We start from the raw sequence: 27532 nt of genomic DNA on the forward strand, positions 1-27532 counted from the left end.
AATATAAAACCACCACTAAGCATTAAGAGAGCAACTGAAGACCAATTTTATCAAAATACATTGGAACCTTCACTCTGAGATGAATATTACATTTTAGTTAACATTTTCAGGAAAAAAAAAAATATTTATTTGAGCAGGGTATTAGTAATACAATCATCTCTATATTATCAGGTGCTGTTAACCCTACATTATTACAGAAATTCTAGCAAGTAAATCATATGTCAATTCTCTTTATATCAGAAACCCTTAAGTTTCAAGCGAGGATGAGAAGCAGAGAAATATAATAAAGGCATAAAGATTATAGTTTATAAAAAGTAGGTGACAACTGAGTTCATGCAGATTTCCTAGATGGAAAACAGTGCGGCCCAGGGACATTCTGTGTCCTCTAAGTAGTGTTCAGAGAGATATTCAGCCAAGGACAGAACAAGAGCCCCCTCTGTTACTCTAACCTTGGGCTCCCCAGGGTCCTAAGTGCATTCCAACATCTCCAAATCACACAAGCCTAAACAATGTCCAGAGGACCTGAACGAGAACATTTTATAGCTTTAAAGAGAAAGGAAGTGCGCATAAGAAAGTTTTATTCAAGCAGGTCATTTTAGGGTCAATATAGTAATTTAAATATCAAGCTTTTTTTGTCAGCATCCATTGCTGCTAAAATAACAAAATAAATACAAACTGATAGATGAAGCCATAAGAAAGAAGTTGCTGAAGAATTTCCTTCTGTTATTAATTGGGCAACATTGTCACAGCAGATTATTCCACCTTCTAGTCCACAACAACCAGGTTTTAAATGCATTTAAGGCAGTTTCATCAAGTAAACAGCACTGGTACACTTCAGTGTCCCTCACAGCATAAGCAGCACTGCATGCTCAAAAGCAACACCAACAGGGAACACCTTTTAAACCAAAGCTGCACCACACAGCCAAGACTGCTTTTACAAAACAGAAATCAAATAATCCAGAATAAAATCTCTAAACCTGCTGTTCAGAAGGAGGCTGATGATTGTATCACATCTCACTATATTATGATCAACACATTCACAGAAAAGAGGTCATATACTCAGTGAAGCATCTGACCACATGATATTTGCATTAGGAAATTAGCATCCCACAAATTAAACTTGGCACATACTAAGTGGATTTGAAACTGGTAATTGATAAATCCAGAAAAAGAGATATCACTGGGGAATCACCAATGAAAAAGCAAGTTCCTAGTGGAGACATGATGGTACTGGTTCACACCCTCAAAACAATTCAATACCTGCCAGTAATCAAGAAGAAAATATAATAATCACTATAATATAATCACTACTAATCCAATTTTGAGACAACACACATTGCTGGATAATGAAGTGGCAAGCAATCTATACAAATAAACATTGCTTTGTAAACTGGGCACAGTTCAAGATCTATGGTAAGATCGTATTTCAAAACAAAACAACCAAAACCACAGTAACAGAATAGAATAGTATATTCTAGAGAAAAAGGGAAATAACCCAAGGAACACAAACTTCTGATTTAACAAAGCAGATAAAAATTACCAAAATGATATCTGGATATAAGAAAATAGCAGCAAAGATATTTACCCAGTGAGCAACTGCCAGTGATTGGCTATTCCTATGATATTCTGCCAAATATTACTGTCCACACTTTTTAAAAGTACTCTAAAAACCCCACAGTTTTCAAATTATTCTTACGTCCCTTTCGTGAAGTTTTAAAATCCCAATTTATAATTTGATACTCAAAAAATTCAAGGTGCTAGAACTGTCTAAGGTGGTAAATATTCATGCAAGTTGCATTTTTCCAAGGCTTCTTCCTTAGGGTGACATTCCCACTCCAGGATTTGAGTATTTTATCGCTAGCAGTTGGGACCAGAAAAATTCAAATTGCAAGTAAAGTTAATGGATTGAAGGTTTGGGTTTTTTGGGGGATTCTTTTGGTGTAAATGAAGCACACTTTTCAAAGTATTCTGAAACCTGAAAAAATTTAATCACTATCTTACTTCCTTCAAAACTGCCTCTGGGTCCAAAGACTGTAGATTTCAGGCACTCCAAAACCATCAGACGGCCATCTAATCAGTGCTTGAAAGCTGTACTTATGAGACAGCACCTGGTGATGTGAATCCCATTTTACAGCCATTCCACACAGCTATGCAGGGAAAGTAAATGTCAACTGCATGAAACAGCTGCAGTATTTAAGACATATAACTTCTCAGAAATACTACGTGGTGTGGGCAGCAAAACTTTTTCCTCTGCAGAATATTCAGTTTGTATAATTTAAAAGGAAACATGACCTGAAGCCTAACAGGAACAGAACAACTAAAATTCATGAAGTAGTAGTTTTACCTTTGGGTCGTCTCAATATTGAAGGAGATGAGATTTCCCTCACTTGAAATCTTTACAGAGACATTTCAATATTTATTCAAAACAACATGTAACAAATTCAAGCCCTAAAAAAAGCATGTATCTTTCCAGCCACACATTATTGATCCTGCTACAGAAGTTGTGGTTTGGGTTATGCAGCATGTCAAACTACATGATTTTGAAAACGGTGACTTAATTTATTCAGATTATATAATTCAACACCAAAATGGCAATTCAATTTCCCTTGCTCAGCAAGAAGGTAATTAAATAGTTTTGAAAATAAAGCCTCTTAAGTAGACTCCCACATGCAGGTTAGGCAATAGTTCTGGAAAATAATAATAATAATTAAAAAGTGTGCTATGTTTTAACTTCTACTGCAGTTTGAGAGATAAATATAAATTTGAAAGAGTCGAATCATGTGACTGGCTCATTTCTTTCCGAAGCTCACCTGCACTTGCTATGTTGTCTACAGCTTGAAGACATCCAGAAGAAAAGTTGTCCAGGCATAGGCTGCTACTCCCATGATGAGGAAAAAATTCCCAGACATTTATAGTGTCTTGTTTTTCTGTTTGACTGCACTCATGATAAGTTAAACATGTATAAACAAACATTTATGTGTCTTTGTGTGACCATTCCCAAAACTATCTTGAATGGCACTGAAACTTGGTTAATTCCCCTCTCTACTCCTCTTTTCCTTCCCCAAAAGTTAAATTCATTCAAGGCAATTAAGTTTTTTGCCAATAAGTTGTGGAAAGCAAACAAATAGGTAACATCATCTAAACATGTTTCCACCATTATCCTCTGACTGAAGAGAAGTCAATATCGCTTTATTTTTGAAATATGAGAGCTACCTTTCCCCCTCTCCCAGCTGCTGTAGTGTTAGTTAACCTCTAAATTATGGTCAATATGCTACCACCCCACCACCACCAGTCGCAAGTTGCTCTCCTAGTCACAACTGCAAATGATTGTCCCATAATTTCCTGCTTTTGAGGCTGTTGGCAGAGTTGTCAAAAGTACGGAATTGCTGTGTGAGACCCTCACAACCGGCTTCTCCTCTGATCTATGGGACACCTCAATTCCACAGCTGTCACAGTGCTGACACCAGCTCCAGTTAATGACACCGTGTCATCTTCCCTGACTCGTTTACCTGCCGACCCTCCAAACAAATGGACACTAGAAGGGAAGATAGGGAAGTGAGCAGCAGATACCATATTCATCATAATCACTATGATACACAGTAGAAGAAAATCAATTCCTCTTAATCGAATGGAGTGACTTATTAAGGGTTATAAGTCCTGGCTGGAGAGCTGTACTGATTGGATTATGCTGGGAGAGAAATTAGCAAGGAGCTCTTGAACTCTTTCCTTTTGTCTTCTGGCTCAGAGTTGCTATTAAATGATTATCTTATGAGAATCTCAGTAAGCAAGTCATGCTCTGATCAGGGAGAGCAGCAGGAAAAAGGGGACTGAAAAGGTTCCTGAAGTGTTGACAGACAGTGATGTGAACAAACAAAATATGCCCATCGCAGCATTTCTGACTCTTGATTGAAAGAGCACAGCAATGGTACCTGAGACAAACACTTGAGACTTCCCAGAACAACCCTTTTCAATTCAGTACGGCCTCAGCCACTTGACAGATTGATAACGAATGGCTTCAATTGTGACATACTGCAACTGCAAATTAAAACTGTCTCAAAATCCAATTTACAACATTTTTTTCTTCATTTAGGAAATTTTTTCCAGATTGTAGAATTGGTGAATCAAACATAAATCTATACAAATGCTACTTAAGAGATTAGGAGGCAAAGTAAAGGTAGACTAGAGATAGAAAATAAACATATAAGATGAGAACTGGCAAAACAGAGTTTCTCTTTCTCGTTAAAATAGCAGATGGTTATCCTGCATTTGGGAGTCAACTGCAGGCTTTTAAGTGTTAGAATAAGAGTAAGATCTAACAAATCCTATTAGGAAACCTGGGACTAGGGAGTTTGTGTGTTTAAATTGGAGAAAAATATGTTGTCCTAGTTTTGGGCAGGACAGAGCTCATTCCTTGTACAGCAGTCAGGTGCAGTGGTGCCCATCTGTTAGCCGCAGCTGCTGGGAGGCTGAGCCCACTGGATTGCTTGAGCCCAGGAATTCTGGGCTGCCATGTGCTCGGCTGAGTGAGCATGGCCACGTCAGAATGTTATTCAGTACCATCTTGCCTCACGCCAGGGACTGGACAAAGGGGCTCTCACTTCCCAAAAGAAAGTTTTTGTGCCATTGTTTCTTACCATTGTGATTGGAGTGTGTTTTCCATTTTTATCATCCTCTCTTTGTCTGCTTTTGTTAGTATTATTTTTTGCTGTTACTCTTTGTTTTCTTATCTCATTGCTGTTTCCAGTATATTGTTCTTATCTTAACCCTTCATTTTTACCTTTGTGTCTCCAATTCTCAACTCCCCCCCAGCGCAGGAAGGGGTGGGGGAAGCAAGTGAGCAACATCAGGTTTGGGAGAATCTCAGTTGAGGCACTGAATTGGGGAGTACTATTCCTAAATCATGGCACATGAAATGATTCTTCCTCTGACTTTTCAAAGCAAGAATCACTGGAATTAATGGAAGCTGTGTGCCCACACCCTCCAGGATCATCCTGACTGCTACAGATGGAGTGAAGGTGCACCACTGCTTTTATTACCAGCAGTAGGTCAGAACATTCACAATGCATTCCTACGGCAAAATTCTAGGGAAGCAAATGATACAGAGTCCATGCACATCAGCTAATGATCTGCTTCAGTAACCTTAAAGCTCTTTCAACAGCTTTCCTGACACGTTACAACCAAAGTATTTAAAAGAGTTCAGCTATTTATTCCACATTATTGTAATTCTGTGCTTTACTACAAATTCCAAAGGGGAAAAGTCTCGGGAAATATAAAATTTCATTACTGCAGTTCTTAAAACAGTCAGTCTGGAGTGTTAAGTTTTGTGCAGTGGTTACATTCCAGTGGAATAAAAGTTAACTGAAAAGAGATGACAAGCTCCCATACCACAACAGCTTGTGCCTAACATAAGTATGCCTAGATAGTACAAAACCAGTTCTAACATCTTCCAAAAAGCTGTACTGGTAGTTTTAATCACAACGATTTTGCTACTTATGATTAAAGAAATATTCTTAAATAAGGATTCACAGGTTAAAAATAGAAGTTCTGCCAGTTCCCAAAATGTCCTTACACTTGTCCCCTAGGAACCCCAGAAATAGCAGTAATATCCATGTGATGAATTATATTTATCATGCACCTTTGACCACCTCAACTGCTCTCTGCATGCTAATCTATCACTTTGGGAATTGTTCAACCATTCCAGGCCCCTGAGCTTCAAATGACCACCATGAGAAAGAAGTTAAAATTGCTGGGAGTAGCTTGTTCACCAGGGATTGAACACAAGTAACACTGGTGAAATCTTCCGGGTATGTAGCTGCTTAGGAGCCCAGAGTAGTTCCCCCCCGCCCCGTAAACAGTGATGTGTTGAATGGATTTTGACAGCAAAGTGAAAGGGAACTTTGTGATCCCAAATATCTAGATACTTTAATCTGCCCCAAAATCCTTTCTTAAGAAGGACTTGGCTCATAAAAAGCTCATGTTGACAAAGGGGAAAAGTTTCTGCCTTGTTTCCTTCCTTTGCTTTCCCCATCACAGCACTTTCAAGAAACCATCCTGAAGGCAGAGCCAAACTTGGCTCTTCAAATGAAGTGATCACAACTTAGTTACATGATAGGAAACAGAAACTACTCTTTTTTTCAAAATATAAGAGTAGACGGTCTTAAGATGACAATACTAATTATCTGAAATACAAGAGATACATATGTACCACACACATACATACAAAAATTTACAAAAATTTATCAATACAGACAAACACTTCACAATTCTTCCTCTTTGGTATTTCCTACGATTTTAATACAGTTACTAGTCAAAAAGAACAGAAAATTAAACAATATTGTAACTTGCCAAAGAATTCCATGTTTTAAAAATTTAATAATCCATTCATTGATCATATTTACAGTTCACTCTCTGTTTTTAGATGTTGCAGTAAATTAGTGTTTCCTCCTATTACATTACAAAAAAAGTTTGTTAAATTATTGCCAGCAAGTGTACCATTCTGTGAGGAGTAAGTGTACTTTTTCTGTCAGGTTGGAACCATAAGCATCATTTAACTCTCAATACAAAACCAGTTCTGTCAATATAGTTCTCTTTGACAGCTGTAATGACTGTATCTATTTTGATTATGACTTCAAATCTAGCATAAATTGACAAACTACAGAAAAAGTTCTGTATTAATCAGAAGGGCCAAGACCAACACTCGCCAGTAAGCCTGAACTTGGATCATTTTATTGCTTTATTGTGCCAAAGTCTTCAAGTGTACTGAAGTTAAGAGCAAGAACCGATTTGCAAAACACATTATAATATTATTCCAAAACTTGGTATATTTTATTTCTGATTATACAAACCTGTATCCTTGTCACCAATTAATCCTGTTTATGATAAATAGGTCAAACAAATTGAATACAAAACTGGATTAATTCTCACCTGTAGAACAATTTGAAGGGTGTAATTATAAGAATACATATATTAAAGAAGGCATGAAAACGATGTCCAATTTTTTAGATTATAAATCTAGGAACATGGACCAGACTAGCAACTAGCTTCCTTCTCTTTGTAGCATCTACAAAACTATTATTTGGCTCCAGTAAATCTAAGTTCCCCCTCAACTAAAATTACACAAGTATACATGAATAAAGGCCCTGCTTTTACATTTCTCAAGGGTATAGGAAAGATCCATATAAGAAGGATTTCCACAAAGCTTGCTCATCAAATCCAAAAGAATAAACTCCTTAATAGCATTTCTGTTAACTGAATTATGACTATTTTTCCAAACATGACATATTAAATACAAAATGAATGAAATTATATTGAAAAGCATGTTTTAACTGAATTTCTTCTAAATCCATCTGCAAAATCAAGTTACAAATTAAAACTTAGGTAAAGAAAGACCTGCCAGTCATTTTGGCACTTTCTTTGGGCCAACTTATCTGAGGCAGCTGCAAAACTACATTTAAGGGTCATATATTTTCTTCCAAATCAGCTTCCAAATGCATCTCAGAGAATGGGCCATGACAATGGTTTAAAGCTTTATTCCCCTCTGCAGTTACAAGTCATCACAATGCTGACTCTAATCAGGTTACTCTGCATCTGTCTGTCACAAATAACCTAGTAACAACTAAATGGATTGCCATAAATCTTTCAATTAGAATTTATAACTTTATTAGCACAATATTTTTGAACTGATTGCATTACTTTGAAGAGCAGCTTTCATTTATTTTGTCATTTGGGGGTCAAATGTGTACAATGGCTGGAAGCTGAATACACAATAGGAAGCCTTACTTCAGCTTCATGGTGGTCTCCAGAATTTCCCTTCTCCAGAGACCACAGCCAATTTTTTAAAGGAACACTTTGTTTGCTGTGCTGAGGTTGAACCACTTGGCTGAATGTGACCAAATTTCTTCAAGACACACTGGAGTCACACTGCCAGTTTTACGGCCCTGATAAGGCTTCATAAGAGTAATTTGCAATTGGGAAAGTTTTCAAAGGATTTTATGTTTTTTTTCATTTTGTTTGGAGCTGTTGAAATCCATGCCAAGGATTATATCTCTACACAGGGGATGAGGATCAAGTGATACTCAATGATCCTAACAAATGTGTTTTGATACATCTCTATCTTGAGGTAGGGGGGAAAAAAGCAAAAGGCATTAGTTTCCTAAAAAAATTTAAGTATTTATTTCATTGTTATATAAGTAATCTGTGTTTTCTTTGCTGAACTACAACAATTCCAAACAGCATACATTATGGTTAAGAAAACTAAGTAACCTAACCAGCTGATGTAGATGAATATACTTCAGCATTTTGATTGCACTGCTATACAAACACAAATGAATTTATGTTAAATACACAGGCACACATATACTTACACCTCCAAAAATCAAGGTACAGGTTAATTGGATTTTTGTTTTAAGGGATTAACTTCTATAAATTTTAGACATAACAGACAAAATTTGAAATTTGGAGAAAAATCTAACTTTAAAATTCAGTAATGAAACTATATTCGGGTAACTGAACTTAAAGGCACTTTCCCACCTGAAGACTAAAACGATCAGGAGTTTCCGTGGAAAAGGGAACCTTCATAAGATGAAGGCTCAGAAATAGCCATGCATTCCTTTGTGTTTTGATCATTATTAAATGGGAGTTCACTGAATTCTGCAAGGTTGTTAACGTGCATTGGATCCTCTGGCAAGATCGAAGGCTAATTTATCAGCTTTTACTGGCTGCTTGGGTGAAACTGTGAGCACAGACACAAGTAACAGGTCATTCACGGCTGTTTATACTTCGAGATGTAGGTGAAAGGTGCGAAACAGGTGAAAAGTGCAGGTACAGAGACACCATGTCTAACAGGGTACTTCAGATCATACTTAGATGCTACAGAAAAAACCAACTCAAGTAGCCCACTTGCTAGAAAGATGTGGAGTCATCAGTTTTGATTTTTTTTTCCTTGCAGACACAAAATTTTGTACAAAAAGGGAAAGAAACTTTGCTGAGTAAATTATTATAGAAAGGAACAGGTTTATTACAATGATGCCCCTGCCACACCCAAATTAAGAACAGATCTACATTGTAACATAAGAAGTGAATCTGCCCTGATCTTGTTCTGCTAATTTAGACAATTCAAATGGGGGCTCGCAGCCTAAGATTTGACGTCTGAACATGTTCAGGCACCCCAGAAAATGAGTCAATACTTGTATTTCTATGAGCAATCTGGATCCGGCATGACAGGAATGACAAGTGCCTCTCACACATGCATGGCAACCAAAAGCCACTACAAACCAGAAACAGAAGGTCAGAAGCACAAATCACCCTCCTTCCTGCTTCCACACACCTCTAACCTTTAACTAACCTTTCACCCACAAGAAAATTTGTTCAAGATAGCCCAGGAATCTTGAACTAGCTCATTTCAAAGATGCTATGGAAAGAAGTTTTCAAACAGACGTGCCATAAGGAGCCAAAATAACTTCTGGTGTGTCCTTACACACCTTTTACTGTTATGAAGTTTAGGAAAAAGACTTCGAAAATGTTAAACAGTTTAAAAAAGTAAAAAAATCTTACCCACTAACAAAAATGTGTACCAGCAAGGTAATTATCTTCTACACTAGAACACTCTTAAATCTCTAAAGAAAACAGGCAAGTGTACTTAACATAATATAATAAATGCTCATGTAGTGTCTAAAAACTACAATTTTTTGTAGTAAAACTACTCTTCTGTTCAAAAGCATCTCCAAAGGGATTCTTAAGGAAACAGAGCAGTAAAATTTCCTAAAACCTAGGTAAAATAAATAGAATAGGCCAGTTTATTCATCAAACTGCTCAGTTTACATTTAAGGAGACATGGCTTGATTCTCCATGCCTTGTTCCTCTTCAGGTTTAATTACACTCAAAGTCCCACCATTTCTGAGTGCACACTTTCCTGTGGCTCCTGGCTGGCCACCACCTCATTTGTCTATGTTCTCTATACAGAATACAGGCAGTGCAGGTTCAGCCCAGCCTCTGAGCCTGTAACAGGGAGCAGAGTTAGGAAACAGGAAACACAGGCCACCTGTGTTCAGCTTTAAACCTGTCAGACATGGTTTGTGACATTATTTCACCAGAGCATTGTGCTGTCAGGATAAGAGATCACAAGAATTTCTTTATAATCTACTTTAAGGCTTGCAGTGTTAATAAAACACAGTATAGTGAACAAAACCAAGAGTTAAACCATAAAGTTTTCACACTCTTGGCAAAAAGTTGAGGTGTCTGTTTTTTCAGCTCTGAATCTAACAATGTAAGCACTGCATGTTTTTAGAAAGCTTTCTGAATTTTCTTCTCAGTATTTAGTTAGGAAAATACATTAATGCACCTAGATATTAGAGCAATGAGCATCATCCACCCCAATAAATATTATAGATAATTCTCTTTTGAAAAACAGCTTTCATTCTTAAGCCTACCTAAGGCCACCTAAAAACTTGCTCAAAACAAATTCTACATATTTATAAAGATTTTAAAACTATTTCTCAATACAAAGAGCATGTTCAGTTTTAAAAAAAATCAGACAAAACTTACGTACCTGATTTCCTTCCTGTTTAAATTCCCTTTTTATTTAAAACTAGAAGTTATCAGTTATGACTGTATGTTTTAAAAAGCTTATTTTTAACTCAAGACCATACTGCTGTAAAAGCAAGAAGTATTTAGTGTACCTAAAACCTCATTAGATTGATCTGTATTATCCTTAACCACTGAAATGGAAAGCTAAGAATATTAATATGGCAGCTTTGACATCACAACAATTGATGTAAATTCTAGGGTCTAACTTGATAATTCCTGCATGCTTCCCCCGGTGAAAGAGCAGAACTATTGTCGCATTCTGAGCATATGTGTAGTTTTACCTTACTTCGTTCTTGTAATAGGGAATTGTGACAAAGAACTGGAATTCATTTTCTACAATAACACATCTTCTGTGTCAATAAAAAGAAACAAGAGAAGTCACAAGAATTAATGAAGTTGATTATAAGTCAGAAATCTCAACAGGATATTGTCAACTCTAAAGCAAGTCAAATGTCAAACGTGGGTTAAAAGTCATTTCAAGTACTGCATATATTCTTCCACACTTTGGGATAATCCCCTCTAGATTATTATCTTCTTATCATTTTTTGCCTCTCAATTTATGCAAAATACTTATCAAAAGAAAAAAATCAAGTAGGCAATAAAAGCCAAGGTACTTTTGCAGTAAGAAAATAAGCAGCCATAGCACGTGAAGTCTCTCAGGGCTAAAAGAACAACTTGTGTATAAAGCTGTGCCTGTGGATAAACAGTGATCAGTTCCAGTGGGCAAACACAGCTCTTGTATCAACAGGAGCACAGTGTCCCACAGGTACCTACTGTACGAGCATTATTGGGGCATTTCACACCAGCAGCACACCGAGCTCACAAACTCTTCTGGGATAAAGAGGTATTGCCCAACAGTTGGTGAAATAAGGGTGGTAACACCTAAAATCTGTAGCAGAGGGAAGAACTGAAACCACAGCACTTTCTTTTCCATTCTAATCAAAACCTGGAAGGAATATTAGCTAAAAGGAGAAATAAAAATATGTACTAGTCAATACTTCATACAATGTACATTGCAGATTGAATAAAATGAAAAAAAAAGTTTCTACAGTTTGTTTATACACAGTTTTAACTCAGATTTATTTTCATTATGACAATATTTTTAAACCCATGAAAAAAAAGTTAGATCTTGAAACAAGATCCATCCATTGGTTAACTGATACAAGCACTGAATGTAAGGTTTGGGTCTGACTTTTATTTCAGTACTAGTAATAAAACTGTAGTTTAATCCTCTGGAAAAAAAAAAAAAAAATCAATCAATTTACCTCCTTTCAAACATCTTTTCCCCTTGGCTGAACATGACATTAAAGGTTTCAAATGTCATACTTGTAGACTATTTGGAACTAAAAGATGTCTCTATGGAACTGCTATATTAAATGGATCCTAAAGTTGTTTATGATTCAAAAGAATGATAGGAATGAGATACTTGAAAAACCTAAAAAGTAAAAAAGGGAAAGAAACAGGCTCTGAAGCTTTCCAGAAATAAAACTCACTAGACTAAGTACTTTAAGAATTAAGGATTAATTCCCTGAACCTTAAACATTAAGCCCGCTACAGAAGCAAAACATTAACAATTTACTTCCATCAAGACATTTGTTACGAGCTGGTATAATGCCAACATGGAAGCTTTACTGGACTTTAATTGATGAAAGCAACACTTCCCTCAAAGCTCTCTCATCACATTTCATGATGTCCAATAGGTTATAGATTAAAAGTCATATTTGCTCAAATCTGCACACAGTGAGCCCCCATTCTTGTTTTAGACTTCAAAAATCATTGTATATTTTCCATCCTATGAGTGTCCTGTAGCACTAAAGCAAAAGCTGCTTTCCTTCTGAAAAGCACTTTTATTTCTTGAAATGCTCCACGAGAAGACAAGTATCAGTGCATTACAGCTTTGGACTTACTAAGCTTGCCACTGGCACTAGAACACTCTTCAGTAGTTTTTTTAATAAGTGTGTTTATCACCAAAAGAGATGATGCCCTTCTAATTCCTGTGACATCTGTCCTATCAATCCTGAGCACAACACTGCCAGTACCTAGGCCCATGATCACACAGGTAGCCGAGCATGTTACTGCTCAGGCAAATGTGTTATGAATTCTCAGATGATGAACTATGGCAAGGCTGGATGTCAGAGGTGATGAAACTGATAATCCATCAGTAATTTTCTAACCACCCCAACATCTCTGACCCATTAAACTAAATAAATGTATTTAATCACTGACTAGTCAACTGATCAGAAGGTGCCACAGGGTGAAATGAGTGTCTTGACAAAGAGAAGACAGGCACTGCCTAAACCACTGTCACAACAAGCGTATCTTATCTCAGCCACTTACCCACAGACACAGATTCAACCTCAAACCATGCTATAGAATAAAATTTTTGTTTGCAATGAAATACAAAATTGATCTCACAAGATTATTCTTAAGAAAATAATTCTGTAAGCATGTTCCAGACTCTTTTCTTGTAAACAGGTTAGATTAAAACCACAAAAAAACCCCAACACTCCAGCCAGTTCTCATGAATCATAGCCCAAATAACACAATGTAAGCAAAGCAAAGGATGCAGCTTCCATAGAAGGTTTTTCAGCACCTTTTTTGGATAATGTTGATGCTTTATCCTGGTCTTAAATACTAAGAGCCAGACACAGGTAAGGGAAAAAAGGGTTTTTACCTCGGTATTTAATAAGGATCCTCATGGTGTACCACTCCGCCAAGGTGGAATGCGCCGAAATGCACACACACGATAGATCGCGTATACAATTTATAGACCTTGCAAATTAGCACATCTATCAAAGACTCCCCAATGAGAAGCTTGAATGATTAGTGTGATATCCCACCACCTGAGGAACTCCCCCCTGGATGGGCCTATCTTAATTTCCAGGATGTGTTCTAGAAAGGACCTTGGTTTCTCAGGATAGCATAGGGCTTTCTGGCCTCCAAATGCAAGGCCTCCAGGATGTTTGATCTCCTGGCTTAGCAGAATAAGAGGGCTATGCTAAGTTATCGGACTTCAGGAATTACAAGTATGCATGCTAAAAACACTGAGAATACATAAAAGAATAAGGTATATAAAGTATATAAAAGAAAAGGCAAAAAATCATCATGGCATCAATGTATTTTACCTCTGGTCTGACTGCCAGCTTTGTGACTAAGAAGAATGGCAGGACAAATCTCACACCCTTCACAAAAGTCTTAAGCAAACTTTTCTTGGCATGCAAAAACCTGATTGCATAGGAAGTGGTACTTTCCCCAGGTGTTCCTGTGGCAAAACAACATGCCTGCCCAGTACTGGGTTATTAATGTCTCATTCTCCTGATGTTCCGTGTTGGCAGCCATGACAGAAAGCTCTGAACTTGTTTATTCACACTTGTTTAATCCTGTCTCCACACAGCACATCACAGCCTGTGGGGCTTGGAAGATGGATGAGTGAAACCAAGGCCACGAGGGGGTCAGGGTCAGGGTTGTCGCTGAATCTCAATAACTCCATCACTCACTGTAGCCGGCACTGCAGAGGTCACCTCAACCGAGGAGTTTGGGATAGATGTGGAAAAACAGCTGGCACAAGGGTACATATATTCCCTGCAGTTGATGCTACACATGGAAACAAGTATAAATTGTTACTTTCACTGTGCCTTGAGCTGGTTTTAGTCTGCTTGGTAGTAAAAAGAAAAAAGAAAAAAAAGTTTCTTTAAAAATAGCTGATATGTATCAAGCAGCAGCAGGAAGGCAAAAGAGAAAAGCACTAAAAATCAGAACAAATATGCCAATTTAATATTTTTCCTGTAACTAAGGGAAAGGAGCAAAAAGAGCACGATGTTGCAGATTGGCTCTAGTACACAGTGACAGTGGAGGGCAATACATTTCATCCCACTTGTATTGTGCACACTGCGTGCCTGACAAAGAAGCTTCTTTGAAGCACAGACAGATGACACCAACTCCTTCTCTGTCCATTACGTAGGAATTTTAATGTGCATCCATGAAAAATCCTAATTTTTAAAAGCTTTATGTTTAGAATATGTATTTTTCATATACATACATATTTCATGCATATATATACACACATATATATATATAAAATTATATATCTAAAACATGTAATAGTTAAATAGCCGTATACTGCTCAGGTCCTAAACAATACTGACAACATTCAGTATAATTTAAGAGCTTTTATTCCCATAACTTTAGCAAATAATTATGTTTTTAATAACTATATTGCACATTGTATCCTGATTGTTCACCTGTTCTGTATGACACTGGCAGAAACTTGATCACATGCTGATACAAAACTGTTCCTTTTCTATAGCTCTTAACTTGTGTTTTCTACATCCACCTCATAATAAACTACTCTGCAAAAATGAAGTTATTTCCAAGAGATGGAAATTAGTATTATTAGCTATCTTTAAGCACATGTGAAGCGCTGGAATTAAAAGCATAAATCTGATCCCACCAAGTTCTCATTTGTTCAGAATGCAGATGCATAATGAGAAAAGTGACATATAAACTTAGATCTGCACATATGCACAGTGTATTTATGATACACAGTCAAAATATTTTGATGAACAGGAAAATTAGCAGGTGAATTATATAAAGAATAGTCAAAGACAAGCTTTTATTCCAGCAAGAAAAAAGAAGTCCTTAAAAATCTGACCAAGCAATTTGAGAATAAAATCCAAATAAAATGAAAGACAAAAACAGGGGTCTGTCCCAATCTCCCCAATAAACATAAAAGCATAGGCTTCAGTGTAGACTTCATTTAGACTAATGACACTGGCAGGGAAAGAAGTTATTCTACAACAATTTGCATATCCAATTTTTATAACATCCTTTTTTTTCCCTTGGAGGGAGGGCAGTGCAGGGGTAGTGATTGGGGGTTTGATATTATTTTCAGATGGTTAGTTTGCTTTTTGAAATATTTTTGTAAGGTATCAATTTCCTAAAGACAAAGGAAATTTTTTTGTTTGGATTAAAGGGGATTGTATTTCCACAATTTTCAATAAGACTGATACAATCAGTTTATACAACACATATAAAAATCCATTAAGAAGTCTGAAACTTGCAGTAACTAAGACATTCAGAATCAGATGCTGCTCAAATGGGGACACAATAAAAGCATGAAGAAAGTCACCTGTCTTTTTATAGTAGGCAGAGGAAGGCAAATAAAATGAAGAATATCCCTCATATTTTTAAGGTATCATACTACCAATCAAACTATTTGGCTTCTGCCTGTGGTTCTGCAATCAACATGATACATGGCTTTGAACAGATGGCTCTGTATCTCAAAGAAAATATGACTGATGTTCACCACTGACTTTCAGACATGCATCTGTAGGAGAGGAATTTCCAGGTCTCAAGCAGGTAATTAAGTTGCTTCTATAGTACAAGAAGAATTGTATATATGCTAAGGGAGGGACTAGGGGCTCTAAGGTACAGATCTTTAGCATCCGGAGTGGCTTCAATTACTTTGCCCAGCTGAGTGTCCAGACTGCAGGCTACTTAACTCCTCTTCCAACAGTCTGAATAAACAACATATAATCAACCCAAGAATTAGACTACTCGAGGAAAATGTGACTTCTAGTTGCTAATTCTAAGTTTGAAACATAAAAGAACTACATGAAAATGAGAAGACAGAATTAGGAACAATGTAGGTGGAACACAAAAGCAAATACTTTCCAAAAACTATTCCACATTAATTTTTTTGCCATTTACTCTTTAGTAACCAAGATACTTTGCTAAATGAAAAAGCCATCCTGACAAACCTTGAAAAGTTTTAATGTTCCAGTTTGAGTCAATAACCCCAAGTTTACACCCAGACCATGCTCTCCTATGGGCTTTGTTATCAGTTTTAAAGCATTCTAAATATTAGATACTTCAAGAAAAAAGCAAGGCACACAAAAACAAAGGAAACTTGACTCTATGGAAGCATCTTTTTCATAAAGACAATCTTTCAGTAAAGATAACAAACATCTCAGTGGTTAAGGTGACAGTGTTTCACCCAGATGCTTTCAGCTACTGCAGGTTTTCCACTACTTGTGCCTTTTTTGAATTCTAACCAAGAAAAACAATTGTACTTGTCCAGAATCCATGAGGAGAATGAGCCACTTGAAGTGTTTAAACTTCTAACACACAAGCTCTAACACCTCATATGTTCTCTAAATCAGTGGTTTTTACTATCAACGACAGACCATTTCACTAGATGGACCAACTGGTGAGACCCAGAGGGTCATTATGCCACTGCTTCCCATGTGAAATAAAAGTAATGATATATCAATTACCTCAATAGTGCTGCTCTGGAGAAAACACGGAAATTCTTACATGCTAAACACACCCAACGTTCCATTTGGCATTCATCATTGCTAAAATACAAAATGATCGTCCTATTATCTGGCAGCTTTATGGGATTGTAACAGTCAGCACATAGGGAATTTTTGTATACATTATGACCTGAAATACATTTCCAAGGCTAGCCAGTGTAATTTCTTTTGCAATATTGTTGCTCAGTTTATCCCTTTAAACTGGAGATATTTTTCCTCAGGTTCTTATGTATGGTTTGTTTTGAGATTATAACAGAAAGAAACTACTTCCTTCCCACAAGCAATGTTTATACGGCTCAGCCTTGCTGGGTTGGTAATCTCTTCATAGGCTGACAGAAACTTGTTTCCTTCTCATTTATTTCATCAAACGATTTTGCAAACTAAGCAAGCAACAGGCAGATTTGAGTCCAATTAGCAGAAGAAAAGTCCTCCAGCAAGATGCAGGTGGTTTAAGAAACTGCCAATTTTGAACACCAAAGCCAACATCTACTTTGGCATACAAGATTAAGCAATGAACCCAGCAGGACCCAACAGGAGGATCATTAGATGAGAAGAATGGGATGATGCTGAAAATTAGTATAGGAGACACTAACTGAAGTGGAATAATAGAAGGTGCAAGGCCATATTCTTTCAAACCCCATCACAGGGAAATTCATGGCGAAGTAGCATCCATATGTTACAAATTACAGAGGAAGAGAAAGATCTGTGTCTGATTAGTATAGAATGACTATGAGTTACCAAATGCTTATAAAAAGTTAAACATGATCACAGGACTGATAGATCAGGGGACAGTGAAAATAGTTATTAACATTAGTTCATCATGCACAGCATGCAAGTCTTGAAATATTACATGCGATCTACCCACTCAAGTCTCAGAAAACATATGCAGGCTACAACAGGTGATGAATGACTACTAGGATCAAGCAAGTATTTTCCAAGGGAGCACAGGAGTTTTTCTTGTTTAACTTAGCAATAGTGGAAGTGAGAAATGGTCTGTAAATACAAAGGAGAGAAAACAACTACAGAAAAACCAGATCATAGAACCATAGAATAGTTTGAGTATAAATGAACCTTTTAAATGTCATTTAGTCCAACCACCCTGCAATGAGCAGGGATTTCTCCAACTAGACCAGGTTGCTCAGAGCTCCATCCAACCTGACCTTGAATGTTTCCGGGGACCGGGCAGCCATCACCTCTCTGTGCAGCCTGTTCCAGTGTTTTACCACCTCCACAGTAAAAAACGTCTTCCTTAGATAGACTCTTGATCAACCCTCCTGCAGTTTAAAACCATTACCCTTTGTCCTAATGGAACAGGTCCTGCTAAAGTCGTTCCCCCTCTTGCTTATAAGTCCCTTTCAAGCGCTGAAAGGCCACTATAAGATCTTCCCAGAGCTTTCTCTTCCCCAGGCTGAACAATCCTTATTTTCTCAACCTTTCCTCATACAAGAGATGCTCCAAAATCACAAGAACTAGCATAAATCAAACATGCTTATGTTTACACTGGAAGCATGAAAATTATTTTTCCCACCATTAGAATACGTAAGTTCCAAGACAGGCTTTCAACAGAAAGGGAAAGGAGCGAGCTTGAGGATGAAGGGAAGGCAATCAAACTGCTTTTCAGAGTGCAGCTTGAAATGTTTCTGAACAGAATTACAAAGTACAGCTGTGTAGAATACAGAAACTCAGCGATCCAGGACTCCCAGTTCTTTACAACTCTGCATCCCTTTGTACAGTGGCAAATAGATCTATGAGACAGCAGAAAGTGACTGTGTACGCCTCCCTTCTCTACCACAATGAAGCCATTTCCCAAGTATCAGTACACATTCGCATCACTGCCACTTGAAAAATTCAAGCAAGAGGAGTGGAACAAAACCACCACTTCATTTCCCACATAAATTCCACATATTAGAAACTTACATGAAGTATAAAATCTGTGGGAACATTTGAAGTATCACCAAAGCCGTGATTAAATTTTAGTCCTCTAAGAGCAGGAGCAAGGGAGGTATATGTCTGAACAAAGACAGGAAAAAGAAAAAAGTAAGAAGGGTTTGGAGTGAAATAGAGTGATTATCAAAATAAAAATCTGTATCTATCTATCTATCTATCTATATATATAGAAGAAAAAAGTAAGAAGGGTTTGGAGTCCTCAAACAAATAGAGTGATTATCAAAATAAAAATCTGTATCTATCTATCTATCTATCTATATATATATATATAGGGAGTGTATATGTAAAAATCCACCAATCTCATCCTAATAAGTATTGTTAATTACCATAGTAATGAACCTTGTTAGAATTGAGATCATGAAAAATTTGCAAAGGCATCGTCTGAACATTGCTTAAAATGTTTTTTAAGCCTGATACTGCAGAATAATACATGAATGAAGCATATGCCAATAGCTAATATTTCAATTAACATTCAAATAGTGCTTAGTGGCTCCTGAGCAAAGAGAACAGAATTGTAAAAATGCAATGTTATCTTGTTCTCCTTCATTTCCCATATGAACTAAAAATCACAGAAATGTCAACCAAAAAAAAACAAAAAAAACAAAAAAAAAAAAAAAAAAATCAGTACATGATGATGCACCCACTAACAGATCAATCAGGAGCTGATTTCTTTCAAGGTTTCTGTGAAGTCATCAGTTGTCCCTCAGCTGTCAACATTTTATCAGGCAGAGCATTCAGAGTGATGTAAACAGCACATTTGGTTTTAAAAAATCAAATCAAATCAAAGGCAAGCGCAAGAAAGAAGGCGATAAAAATCGAGTGAGGAATATGCAAGAAATTATTAGAAGCAAAACCAGATCAGCTGCAAATACCTCCTAAAAATGTAACACAAAGTTCTCTTTTAGGTGGGGAAAAAGGGTAGATCCTGGGCAGAAGAATTCAATGGATAAATAAGATATCCTATGAAAAGCTTCTCTAATCATTTCTGGCTGTCAGAACTATTTTTACTACAGGGATGCCAGGAATGATACTGGACTGTGTGAACACAGAGTACATGAGAGCACATTGCAGAGACTTATTAACCTGTTCTCAAGTATTAATTCACATAGTGGAAACACCTTCCAGCTGTCAAGGAAATTTTTCACTGGGCACACAAAACCAACTGAATTTAAGCACTCACAACAAACACTCTTCTGGCACCTGAGCCTGCTTGTTTTGTGTGAACACATATATCTATCTTTCTTTAGTGTTCACTGTGAATGTCTACCAAAAAAAAAAAAAATTGATTGTAAGAAGATCACAGTATGAAAAGGAGAAGAAAAAGGAGAACAAAAACAAGGCCTGGAGAAACCTACAGGCATTGTATAGCTTGATAGTATGAGTAATAGAATTTTAAGTATCTTTGGATTTACTTAAAATGTAAGGAGTCCTTGGCTCTTTTAACCTTGGAAACATTTAAATCTGCATGTCCAGGTGGAGTTCAAAGGCTAAAAAATGAAGATAGACAATGTGATACTTGTCTAAATCCTAGTGGATGAGATGGTGGGAAGTACGGCTTCTGCCCACATGGAAGGCATCAATGCTGAAGCACAAACAACAGAAGCAACAGAAGATACAATTGATGGTTATCCTGATTAAGAGCATCTCTCTCATAAAAATTCTAATTCATTCTGGCTATTGGTACAAAAATCACACTCTCTCAAATATGTATGTTTCTTGTCTCAGGTGAATTCAGAAGAAATAAAAACACTCAGCTAAAAGCTAGATTAATAAAGTAAATAATCAGAACTATGTTTTTGGCTCAAAAGGAAACTTTGCAGTGAGATATCAAGTCAGGTTTTGGTTTATGTGATGTGTCTTCACTCATTTATATTCAGTAACCTCTTTAATTTCTAATAGTGACTGAGAATTACTGACCTATAAAGAAATGCCGTTTCATGTAATGTTTTCAAACAATGGTGTTCCCACTGGCTTCATCCTAATCCACAGAAAAGTCCAAAGAAATTGCTCATTGCAAGCTTCAAGAGTACAGAGGAGGTTTAAGGTATTTACACCATCTTATAAAACCTGCCTTTTCCCAGATTATCTAAATCAGATACAATTTTATTTGTTCTCTTCTACAAGGGGAATTTAATTTTCATTAAGCATGCTGTGATAACAGCCATGATTTGTTAAATTTCTTCTTAGAGAAAAAGCATGATGAGGAAAAGCATTATGCTTTTCAGTGTCCTGATATTGCTCAAAGACCAGATCACCATCCCCAGCATTCCAATTTCTACAATAATTATTCTATATTGATGAGAGCAGAAGAGTGCCAACTCAGACAGAAAGCCTTTCACACTCTTTAGAAGGATGAGGGTGAGAGAGAGGTAAGTAACAGGACATGCTCTCCACACGTGAAAGTAACCTCAAAGCAAATCACACTTTGAAATTACCAGTAACAAAATTAATAATGATGTTACTATCATACATTAAACAGAAACTAGATGAAAAAATCATCCACCCATTTTACAGTCACATACATTGTGCTCTTCTTTCACTCTGAATATCTCAAATGAAATTATTAACTCCATTATTATAAACATATTGCAGCTTTTTGCACATGCTCCAGCAAATAGCCATTAGCATTATGATGCAGAGGTGATTGCATAGCATATATTTTATATCTCTCAGCCTTTATTCACTGAACATTTCAATATATCTGGTTTATTTGTAAAATTACTGTCTCCCGTGTTTAAGATCTGGCTTAGGCTTGCTTTGCAGAACACCTATGACTTCACACTAAACTCAGTGTAGTACTATAACCTCTTGTTACAGATAAAAACATAATTCAGCTTTGAATCTAACACAAACAGGATCATTATGTTTAGAGAGTGTTCCAAAGCCTGCTATCCAAGCAATCTGTGGCATATAAATAATGCAAGACCTCTTCTTTCTCCAAATGACTTCAGTTCAAGCAGACTCAGAAAGATGGAAGCCCAAATTTATACTGCCATTACAAAATTCAATCTATTTCTGGTTCTCCAATTGAATTATGACTCAGAGGCTTCCACTGTTTTCTGCACCAACCCACATGCTCCCAGTCTTTGCCAACCCATGGAGAAAAGAATCCTATTTGTGAATATTCCTGAGCTTTATTATTATTATATCAAAAAAGCAGCAAATCCCAACTAATCGGAAAAGATTCACGTTTGCTTTTAAAGGAAAGTAAGGTAGAAAATGGGTCTTATTTCCCCTCCTCCCCTGACCTCTGAACCACAACCTCCTTGCCACTAAAGCGTTCAACACCTCATTTAATCTCTCCTCGCTGCATTGGCACAGCACTGCAAAAGGAAAAGGGAAAAAAATAATCTGGGGACTTCATCAATTTTTCATGAATTTTCATTTAGGCCAAAGCCCCCTGTAACAGTGGTCGATAGATCAAGCTGCTGTCACATATTTAACACCTGGGGCTACAGCTGCTCTCCCTGGGGGCTGCCCCTGACTCCAGCTGGGTGAGAGGCAACAGAGAGCGCGCCCCCCCAGCCAACGCAGGGACCCTGCCGCTCCTTCCCTTGCTCACATGTGGCGCCCCGGTGCTCCCAGCTGAAATCCTAGCTACAGTCACTTCTGCAAGTGTGTTTCCTGATATTCCCACTGGAAAACTCCACCACGTAGCTTCGATTGCTTCAACTGGTGCATTGTGAAAAAAATGTGCTTTTATTTTAAGACTTCTGGCATTTGAAAGCAGTTTGGTGAAAGATCAAACTACTGCAAGTCTACTTCCCTTTCTAAATTCTCCCAAGAAAATCTGAGCATCAACATATATATCATAATGCCAACCCTTGTTCAATTTCCATTAAAAAAATTCTAATGGACAAAATCAAAAGAAAAATGTTTTACTCTTTTGAATACAATTTTTTGTAGAGGTTTTAAGACTAGAACATCTGTTTTTAATGTTTTAACCATAAAACAAAAATACTACATGAGAATTTGCCATGTAAAATTTGGAATACTGGTTTGGGTGGGAGCATTAGCATTATTTTTTCCTTCTGAGGAAGCTCCTACTGAAAAATCAATCTGCATGAAGCACACCATGAATTAATGTATTAAAATAAATAGAGTAAGTCATATCAATCCTAAACTGTGCTTTCAAGTAACAACTTTTTCTTCTAAATATCAGCTATTTATTCTTAAATGTCTTCTGGAATGAAAATATTCTAAATTAAAGGCAAAAATATTCTAAAAGCATCTTCAGTATATTAATAATATTTTTTTAAGTAACTTTCCACAACTCACAGTTCTTCACAGTTTTACTGGCATGGACAAATTTTTCTGAGGATCTACATCAGCAGAAAAATATCTGCCCTAGACTCTATACATGTGCTCTGAACAGACATGGATTTAAAAGCATACCTTATGCACCTTGGAGGAGCTGGTACCTAAATCATCATGTTTGGGAAAGGTGTAAACTGTTACTCAACCAAAAAGAGCTTAGGGATTTCAGCAACTTGAAAAAGCTCACTCCAAAAAAAGCTAGGGGCAAAATGACTGTGTTAAAGATGGCCCATACCATGGTTTGAACCACTTTCTGTCCCAGCTGAATTTAACTTCTGTCTTTACACATAACTATGGATACATCAGAAGACTTTCAATCCCACTGCTTTTGTGGCAGGTGCCCATGGAAGGGGTAAAAAAAAACCAACAAGGTAATAGAAGAAAATTAATCACAATTAACACTGTTTATCATATTAATACATGAACACATCTAACAGATATACAAACCCAATAAATATTTCTTCATAAATCATTCAAAAGTTGCAAGAGCACATTATTAGCAACTGCCAATTTAATAAGTAAAACAATTACAGATTCTTACTCTGATACAGCACACTCAAGCATCTTAAACCTGTGAAAACCAGAAGTATTTCTCTAATGGCATGATTTGAGGCCACCTACAGTCAGATAATAATCCAGAACCCTGTTGTCAGCAAAGGACAACCATCCTTTTTTTCTGGTGATGAAAACACTTCGGCTTGGTGTGGAAAGTGGAGTTTTCAACACCATGACAGAGAGCACAAGTCAGACTGGATCACGTGCCCCACGGACAGGGCTGCAATATCCAGGCAACTCAACAGTTTTCCAGCAGGAGCTGAGGACAGGTGAATGGGGACTCACTGCTGACAACAGCCTGTCACCAGCAACTCATTTCCTGAGCATGCAAACGGGCTGCTACAGACCTGCCCACCCTCTTCAGCCCAGAAAGGCTGACACTAGAAAAACAAGGTTCTAACTGTTCCCTGAAAGTCACCTGAAAACTTGATTTATGACCAAAATTTATCTCAAACCCAAACAAAAACTGTAGTTTTGCTATCATCTTCCAAAGGATGCCTTTGATACACACCAAGAAGTGCCATGTGCTTTTAAAAATCACAGCAGAACCTCTAAAATTAAGTAAACAAGCAATGGATGTATTTACATTTTTCTTCTTTGATGAAGACCTTTCTGTAATCGCAGCCGTGGTACTGCTCAAGGAAAGATAAAGCAGCACTGTTGAAGGGAAATAGGAGACTGCTTTAGACTGCTAAACCCTTTAATTGGGGGATTCAGACAGTTAAATTTCAAAGCTATGACAACAGTGGAAGCACAATGTTATCAGCAAAAACTTCGGCCATGGTTTCAGATTCAGTTTCACATTCATGTTGCTTCTGACCTAAAATACCTGACAAAGGAGCACAACTTTATTATTTTTAAAGTTTTCTACTATCTCCCAAATGATTCATGCCTGACCTGCCAGCAGCTGCAGTGGTTAAACAAACTCCAGAGACTGGAGATGTTATAACAAGAGTCTCGCAGCAGCCACTGAAGCAGGGATCAGTGAAAACTTACAAGATATAGAGCAAATTTAAATTTCCAAATAATCAGTCACTTCAATTTGATGACTCAAGGTACAACTGGAACAATCCTTTGAACTTCAACAAGAGATCCTGAACGTCAACAGGATTACAATGAAGATTTCAAGTGTTTACGTCTCTTAGGCCTTCTCAACAGTTAAAACACATGTACAAAGACTCAAGTAATCCAGTAAATTTATCCATTAATACTCACCCAGATTTCAGCCTTCCTTAAACTGGTTTCTCCTCAATTCCCAAGCATCTACCAAAACTGAAAAATTTTCTGTGATGCATTTACTGGCACATTTACTTGTGCTTTGATAGTGTGCCAAAACTGTTTTCATTTTTTGTTTGACACAGTTTTGAATCTAGGTTACAACAGCTGAAATGTAGTGAGCAAGTCTGTTCTACCTGGCTTATTCCACCATTTAAATATTTCAAAAATGGCATTTTCTGCAATTTCTAAGAAAACAGAAACCTCAAGATCACGCTGTATTAGCTATGAAAGTCTGAAGACTGCATTTGGAACAAAGATTTCTCTTCTGTGCTTCCCTCCTTTAAACATATCATCTACTGTGGACTTAAATCCATTCTTTATCAACAAAGCAATACAAGTTTGTTCTAAAGCCCTACTTCAAATATATTTTAGTGAAACTACCATCAGATGAAGAGCTGTGGGTGAAAGAATCAAACCCAGCAAGATGAGAGCACTCATAAATCTACTAAAACACAATTCTATGTGAAGCAATTCTATGCACATTCTGAATAAAAAAAGATCAATGTTGATTCAACCCATGTAACTAGGCAGCAAAAAACCATGTGCAACTGATTATATTTAATGCCTGATGAGCTTGTTTGCTGTGAATATAATGAATATATCTGCTAAGTCTACTGGGAAGCAGATTACTCATGCCAGGTGGGCTAAAAAAGAGCCCTGTTGACTTCTCTGTTACGACAAAGAGAATCGATAAAAGACCAAGACTGCTCTGGATGATATGAGAAATGGCCAACAATTTCATTTGCCATTCACATAATGAATGAGGCCTGGGTCAAATTTATGATAGAGGAGCATATATTGAGGTTTCCAGCAGTACAGAACATGAGTCACCAAGATGCTGTCTGCTTCTGTTGAGGTAACAGATGATGAGATAAAGAGAAACAGACAGTGCACCTTAGATTAAATGATAGGTATTTTTCCACATTAGTTCCAGTATAACCAACTCTAGACATAATTTAAAAATTAGATTATTCTTCAGCAGAAGATTCTCCTTTGTCCATGTTTGTGCCAATCATTATTATACTCTGGCTAGAACCTCATTTCAGTATAAATCACCTATTCTGTACGGTCACTGCTACTGAACAAACACATGTGAAAATGCCTTGACTAAGAGCAACAGCTAATGACAAAATGCTGTACTTATCCCCATTTGTTATCTCCCAGGATGCTGCTGTGTGCAAATGCTGGGTGACATAAAAGCCACTATGTAGTTTTACAGAATACTAAACAAATAAAACTACTCACATGCCACTTCCAGAGATGCATTGCGACTCACAGCTTCTCCAAGGTAGTTCCTTGCTACGCAAACGTAGCTTCCCTCGTCAGGTTTACTCCTGCGCCCGTGCACGATGCGTAAGAAAAATAAAGATCCGCTGGGCAGCAGCATCCGGTGGGAGCGCGGATCATCCTTGTCCGTTTCCACCCGCTCACCATCCTTGTACCACTCGATGGTGGGGGTCGGCCTTCCCTCTGCTTTGCAGTTCAGAGTAGTTGGCTCTCCTTTAGACACTATCACATCTGAAGGATGCTCAACAATCCGTGGAGGAAAGTCCTCTTGGCGGAGACGGGATCCTAAAGAAAAGGACAGAGGGAAGAAAGAACAATTTATTTGTGCTTTAGGCCTCACAAAGAGTTCTCACAAGTTACGCTTTTAATGTCACAAAAACTTAAAAACAACCCCAAAAACAAAAAACCTGTACACATATGAAATTTCTTTGTCTGATATCAGAGACTGTATCAGACACTCCCCTACCTAAAGACCTGAGATGGATGACAGATATAACCCTCTATAGCATCATCAAACCTATACCAGATGCAGACTGCACTTAGAGGAGGATCCCTTACACATACACGCATGACAATCTATTTTTTTTTCTGGTAATCTTATTTACAGTTACTCTAGATCACTATGTGCTTCCAGGTTCCCCTTATAGCTACTTTCTTCTCATCCTTTCATCTGCCAGATTCAGTAGGAGGACATCCCAACCCACTGTATCTTACCCTCCCCATTAATTAACAGTTCTTTGCAGTTTTATTTGTATGCTTTGTATACCTTTTCCACAAACAGTCCCGCTACAGAAAGAGAAGGAGAAAAAAGAAAGCCAAAAGGGAAATCTCAAATGTCAGTTCACTTTAGAAATTTTCAGTTTCAGGATTGCATGTATGTACACACACACATAAATATAATATAGGTAGACAATCACAGAATGGCCTGGGTTGGAAGGGACCTTACAATATAGGTAGACAATCACATAATGGCCTGGGTTGGAAGGGACCTTAAAGATCATCTCATTCCAATCCCCTACCGTGGGCAGGGACACCTTCCACTGGACCAGGTTGCTTAGAGTCCCATCCAACCTGGCCCTGAACACTTCCTTCAATATTAATGGTACAGACACTCTCCACTCCTGCAGAGCTAATTAGACCACATGAGCCTGGCAAAATATTTCTGCAACAGTCACAGCAGTTTGTGCCTCTTCATTGGGTCTCAAGAATAAATTTTTCTAGCATGGATCCTGAAAATCCTTTGAGTGGAG

General features: G+C 37.3%; 1 protein-coding gene across 12 annotated transcripts in view; it reads right to left on the reverse strand.

The window, feature by feature from the left end:
• Positions 1–27532, reverse strand: part of ROBO2 (roundabout guidance receptor 2) — a 1044784-nt gene that overhangs the window by 373213 nt on the left and 644039 nt on the right. For all 12 annotated transcript variants that reach the window (XM_017731509.1, XM_017731508.1, XM_017731515.1 and 9 more), the window contains one exon: positions 26241–26567. In XM_017731509.1, the coding sequence (XP_017586998.1) occupies positions 26241–26567 (327 nt within the window). The remainder of the gene's footprint in view (positions 1–26240; positions 26568–27532) is intronic.

This window comes from Corvus brachyrhynchos, unplaced genomic scaffold, assembly GCF_000691975.1.
Source record: "Corvus brachyrhynchos isolate BGI_N302 unplaced genomic scaffold, ASM69197v1 scaffold152, whole genome shotgun sequence".
NCBI classification, from domain to species: domain Eukaryota; kingdom Metazoa; phylum Chordata; class Aves; order Passeriformes; family Corvidae; genus Corvus; species Corvus brachyrhynchos.